The 6,428-nt window shown below is 41.5% G+C and overlaps 1 protein-coding gene across 1 annotated transcript; it reads right to left on the reverse strand.

The window, feature by feature from the left end:
• Window positions 1–5,066: 5,066 nt before the first annotated feature.
• LOC116264473 (cold shock domain-containing protein 4-like) lies at window positions 5,067–5,907 on the reverse strand. The gene has a single exon (XM_031644738.2). The coding sequence runs from the start codon at window positions 5,844–5,846 to the stop codon at window positions 5,385–5,387; it is 462 nt and encodes a 153-aa protein (XP_031500598.1). The 5' UTR covers window positions 5,847–5,907; the 3' UTR covers window positions 5,067–5,384.
• Between the last annotated feature and the right edge of the window lie 521 nt (window positions 5,908–6,428).

Consider the following 6,428-nt stretch of genomic DNA (forward strand, 5'->3'; position numbering starts at 1 on the left):
ACGTAGCTGGTTGGACTGGTAGAATTAGGGCTGCATAATGAGCCGAGCCACTTCGAGCTTGACTAGAATTCGCTCATCTAAACTTGACTCATTTATAAATGAGTTGAGCTCGAGTTCAACTGTATGCTCAAAATATTAAAGAAGTCGAGTTGGAGCTATAAGAACTCTACTCATTTAAATTCGACTTGGCTTGACTATATAATAGACGTTGAATTGTAATGAGAAAATAGTTAAATGTGTAACAACTAAGTGAGTTAAATGAGTTAGCAAGTTAAAAAATGAGACATGTTTAACATAAATGAGTTAAATGAGTCAAGTTCAAACTTGATGTTGTATTGTCAACTCTTCCAGCTTGTTCTATCGAGCTGAACTGGAGTTTTCAGTGAGTCAAGCTCAAGTTTTATGAGTCAAGTCGAGCTCGAGCTAGCCCAACTCGAGCTTGACTCTGCTCATTTTCAACACTAGGTAGAATAGTGAAGGACCAGTCGTCGGTTCAATTCTCATGTACTCCCCTAGACTATAAACAGTGGGTGTGCGACGCTTAATTAACGGTTGTCCAGTTCCCCACTTAGGTTCCAAAGCAAAAAACTGGTTGCGAAGTGGCCCAACGGGCTGAGGAGTCTGTTATACAAGTAGCATTTGGCACACTATTTCATCACAATGATGCTTGGAAAAGAAGGAAAAAGTGTCTTTATGTCAGAAGTGATTTAGTAACAAGGGAAGGAAATGATGACACTGGTAGAAGCGTTCGAATCAAAATAGGACTAAATTATGAAAAAGATAGCAATCTTTTGAGTGAGTAAGAGAAATATTTTATCTTACCACCTAGATGGAAGACAAAGCTTTCACCTAACCTTTCATTCACTTGGAGTACATGGCCTGTTTTGGGTGCTTTGGAAGTATCATTTCTACTGAACTTCAACTTGTTTATCAGGTAGCTCCTTATTTGCAGCATAGAGAGTTAACATTCTACGGATTTGAAATAGAAATCGACTGCCTAGCAGCTCCCATCCCATTCGTTGTGCCAATTCCCTCAAGGGCGAAAACGAAGGCGGTCTTCACAAGTTAGATGTGGTGAGAGCAGCTGTTTTGTGTATGTATGTGCATGGTGTAGTGAGATTGACCACTTTTGATAGTCAATCATAGAAAAGGAAACTTTTCACAAGGTACATTACATGAAATTAACAAGGTAGAGAAAAAAAAAACCAAGTATTTTTGCAATCGATGGCACCTTAAACTATTAATTATGGGTACCATTTTTTGGGAAAGGGTCACATGAGGAGGAGTGAAACATTTTCTTTTTAAGAAGTGAGAAGAATACAACATAGCTGGTCGAAATGGGGAACAAGTAAACGGGGTGTCCTCGTTTTGATTTCCGTTGGTGCTACTTCTTTGGGATACAAAAAAATGGAGATGCTCTGATGGGTTGAAGGCTGTCCACTGCCCACCCAGGTCTTGATGCAACCCAGGACCTTATAGGCAGGGGGAATGGAGGAGAGGGAGAAGGGGAGGGTCTCTTTTTGGCTCATTTCGGAGCAGCGGTTAATCTTCTGCTCATCTGAAGGTAAAACAAAGTTTAACAGCAAGAAAAAAATCTAGGAAAATAATAAGAGAGGAAGAAGAAAAAGGAGGTGGGCAATGGTTGGGAGCCTGGCACATTAAACCATTTATCATTTATAACTTATTGTAGGTGATACAATTGAAATTGGAAGAAAAAATGTTATAGCTACAGAGCATGGGCTTACTTTATTTTATCTATTATTTCTCAAAAGGTTCAATATGTTGATCCCACCATGTTGATAGTCGAAGAGCTGTAGAACCTGTACCTGTACCTTTTCCTTCTTTTTTTTTTTCAGTTGACAATCTTCATGTCATTCAATTTTACAAGATCAAGCATTGAAGCCAGCGCATATATTGCTGATTATTTTGTGCGTATTTATTAACGATTTGCCAGTTAACGTGCATAGCTGGTTTGCACCTTCGAACATCCTGCTCTTCGTTTTCTGCTTGCATCAACGATTAGTTGTGAAGATGGGTTTGAATTTATGTGGAACCATGCCTTTTTGCAAATTCTCGGGCCTACCTTATCATAAGCATTGGGCGGCTTTAATGGCGATCTCTGATCTCTTATGGCCTTCTCCCATCCATAATTTCTTAACAGATCATGAAGCATCACTCTCGTGCTTGCATCCTCTGTCGTATCTGACAGACATTAAAAATTTTCTGCACTTCTTTAAATTGACTTTGTTTATGGTGATGAGTTGCCAACGTCTTGACTTCTCTTTTTCACCTGTTTGCTATTAAGCCGAACACTCCAAAGCCTGTGGGTGACTATGTTTTTAGTTTGATTTCTGTAAGTATTATTTTTTGAATTGCAAATAATAACACATATAAAACTAGAGCTAAAGGTTGTACCATAGGATTACCCAAATCTCAATGCAGCTCTAAAACCCGGTGGTATGTGGAGGAAGCTTCGACCTCTCATTCGGGTGAGGAGATTTCCTCCTCCTCACCTTCAAACTAACATTCTAAGATGTAGGGGATCACTTGCAGTTACACTTATAGTTACAAGATTAGATGGAAAAAAAAACTGATTTCTAAATAAAAAAATTTCTTCAACGAAGATTTAGATTAACGTTACCATTAATATACGGTCAATCTCTCACAGAATATAATAAGCTGGCAAATCGGAAAACTATGAAAGCCAACTAATCTTATACTTAGGGTTAATTGTGAGATTACCCTAGCTCGCAGCTCCCGTAAGCAAAACTCGTGAACAACCTATCTCTGCTTTTCTTTCTTTTTCTTCTTCTCTTCTTCTTTTCAGTTGGTGTTGCTGCTGTCTCTTCATGCACAGATTGGAGACACTGCAGGTGTGCAGACTCTGAGCTGATCACGGACACCATTCGGCTGCCAAAAATCCTTCACTAACTAGATGTAGTAGACAACTCCTGCTAGGCAGCTGTCTAAAGTTTCACACTTTTATCCGAAACAAGAAGAACCCATTTCATTTCTGCGAAAGCATCTTAATGAACGTGCTCAAAGCACTTCTTTTTTGTTTCTACTGTTTAGTTTCTACGACGTACTTCTTAGCTCAAAAAAGTAAGATACTTTCAAGAGTTGACGATGTGGTCGAATATATAAACGGGTTCACATTCACCACTCAAGCAGATAACGTTGCCTGCCGGCTGCCACCATCAATGCCTTCTCATGAAAGGAAGAAAGTTGAACTGCGGCGGTGTGATCAAGGTCCCACACGACAGTAAGTTGCATTGAATCAGTTTCAAATGGATTCGAATTTTTAATCTACTTTTTTTCCCTACCTTTCCTTTCACTAATCTTAAAATGGAGACATGGTTGTGAAAAGAACGGAGAAAAAAAAAGGGAAAAAGGTTAGAATCTTGAATAGTTCCTTAACTAAGCGCCTCCTACCTAACATCAACCCGTGTGCTAGCTAACTCAAGTTCAACCTATGGAGTCACTACTAACATACTTGCAGGTGAATAAGGTTTTCCACGAAGCTTTCACTTAGGGTACAAGATTTACCTTCGGCACCTTAATGTACTAGTTCCACCTTGCTTCAACCTGAGCGTCAATTTTGCAGCACACAGAGTTGGAGACTTGAGAATTCGAAATGAAAATTGATTGCCTGTCAGCTGTTGCTCGATTCCTTCACAACATCATACTTGACATTAGTGCTTACTTTTGAAGCAAATAGCTTGCCCACCAAGTAAATTTTTCCAGCTACCATCCAACCAATTGTTAAGAGTTTTTGACCTACCAATATTTAGAACAGGCTTTTTGTGTGTTGGGTAACTAAAAAAATCAGGGGGCGCATGGATGATATTCCAAAACCAACTTTTAAACATTAAAAAAATAGTTTTCTTTCTAAAAAGCCAATGCTACGAAAATGAGTTTCACCAAAACGAACTTGTTTTTCAACTGAGTGAATAAACCAGCAGGCCCCACAAACTTAGTTTTAAAAAACTAGTTTTCATATCGTATTTTCGTTGATGAAGTTCCAGAGTCAGCCAATGAACTGTAACTAAATAGGCACCTTAAGGCTTAAGATTTTATGACTTCGACAAATTTCTATGTTTTTTTTACTGCCACGAGATAACATTGTCAAAATTTTCAATTTTCTTTTATTTGAAAAGAAGCATTTGATCCTGTAGAAGTTCCTTTTTTTTTCTTGACTAAAGAATATGCCATGCAATTAATATGATAATGACGTCACGTTAGATGCTCATCTCCATCTTAGCACTAACACGAAAAGTTACCCACAGTACACACCTTGATTATCTTGAGCAAAATGAACAGACATAAGAACTTTGTGCTAGAATAGTTTCATGACAATGTTTTCATTGTCTGATTAAGAAGCTGATCGTCATGACTTCTTCACATCGCCACCACTCACTTTTTCCTTTGTGAAAGATCTACATGATGGTAAATAAAAGCAGTGCAGATACACAACCTATATGAGGGGCACACTTTTCGTTTTTCCTGTCCTCTTTTCTCTTTCAATCTCTTTAAAAGATGAGAGATTTGAACCTTTTTAATTGTTTTTACGGATGTATGTTTTGTTTTCTGATAATTCTGTGAAGTAGTAAAAAAACACGGTTACCAGATTACTGCTTCCGATTTTTCAACGTTCCCCTCTTCCTTTTGAAATTGATTGGTTTCTCCTTTTACAAGTTGCGCGCCTTTGGATCACATCATTAACTTTTTCTTTCTGCTTCTGAATCATAAATGGCTTTCATTCAATTTTTCTTCATTTACTGGCGCCTGCAAGTGGAAGGAGACTCCCTTTTCACGCTTTTTCCACGCCCCATATTGCAAATAAGAAATGGCTCAACTACTTCCCTCCCACTGCAAAACCACACAGCAGCACCACTGCCATCTTCACTTGGCACAGAATAGAACACAACCAAGTTCATGAAATTTCAACTATCTCGACGGTCAATATCAGGTTAGAGAGAGAGAGAGAGAGAGAGAGAGAGCAAGTTAAAACTGAAGAAGACGAAGAAGAGCAAGTTAAAACTGAAGAAGACGAAGAGACTCCCCACTCGTTTTTAATAGTATCTTTATAAACATATCCTCATATCCGGAGACACAAAGAAGAGCGCAGAGAAAGACTTACAGAAACACATACAATACAACCGTACTTCACAGCACAGTTGAACAAACCCTAAATACCACCGGTCAAGCCGCGACCAAAACCACCAAGCAGTATGTCGGTGACCGGAAAACCACCAAAAGTACGAGCTACGCACCAGATGTAACAAGAGAAACAGAGAGCGAGCAAGAGAGCGAGAGAGAGAGAAGTCATCCACAGCAAAACCCCAAAGACATCAAACGATTTCCAGGCAACCGAGCAACCCCCCTCAGCAGTAGGCAATACACTTCTTCTTGCAGTCCATGATGCATCCGCCGCCACCACCGCCTTCGCCGTACCCCTTACCGGACCTGCTGTACGACCCGAAACAGCTCTTCGGGCAGACGAGCTTCTTCCTGTAGCACGGCCCGGGCACGTTGCACGTCACCGCCGAGCGGTATACGCCGTTCTTCGAGTACCCGCCCTTGGGCCCGCCGAACCCGCCACCGTACCCCCCGCCGATGATGCCGCTGCCCCATCCGGGTATCGAAAAGCCGCCTCCGGGACCGAAACCGCCCGGAATACCGGCGAACGGGTCGATCCCCGCCATGTTGGGGTTGGGATTCTGGTACTGGCTCCCCTTCCTGAGCTCCTCCTCGAAGCCCCAGGCCGTCTCCTGCGACGCCGCTGCGGCGGCCAGGACGAGGAGGAGAGCAGCAAGACGGGAAAGGCTTGATCCTGTCGTCTTCATGGCCGTCGTCTGGTCAGTGCGAGGAAGGACACCGAAAGGTGGCGCTCTAAATAAAGCATGGAAGTGGAAGGAGGGGCCGCATTTAAGGAGAGCAGATCGTACGATCTCGGCGAATTACAGTGGGAAACGATCGGACGTATCATGGCCGTTCACTTCTCCGTTAATTGGAGTTGATGGACGGGTGAGAAATTAGAGCATCTGTGAAGCGTCATTTGGACTGTGTCTTGTTAAATTAATGGTGGGGGAGAGTTAGGAAGCAGTTGGGGGTCACACAATGGGCGAGGAGAAAGGAGAAGGGCCATTAATGAATGCTTCATGGCTGCACCGCAAGTTGAGACTTAACCTTTTTCTCTTTTTATTTAACGGATCGGATTTGTTCGTTTCTTGACCCGGATCTGGATCTGGATCTGATCATTTGGCTTCCATGATCAACTTTGCAGGAATCTGATTCGGATCCGAGATGCTGATTTTGGATGAGTCTGAACTGGTGCTCACACTGACCTCAAAATATCCACCATGAAGTTGGTGTTCTTGTGACTTATAAAAAATGTGAAACTCTTCAGTTTTGGGCAAATTGAACTT

This window comes from Nymphaea colorata, chromosome 11 (genome assembly GCF_008831285.2).
Source record: "Nymphaea colorata isolate Beijing-Zhang1983 chromosome 11, ASM883128v2, whole genome shotgun sequence".
NCBI lineage: Eukaryota > Viridiplantae > Streptophyta > Magnoliopsida > Nymphaeales > Nymphaeaceae > Nymphaea > Nymphaea colorata.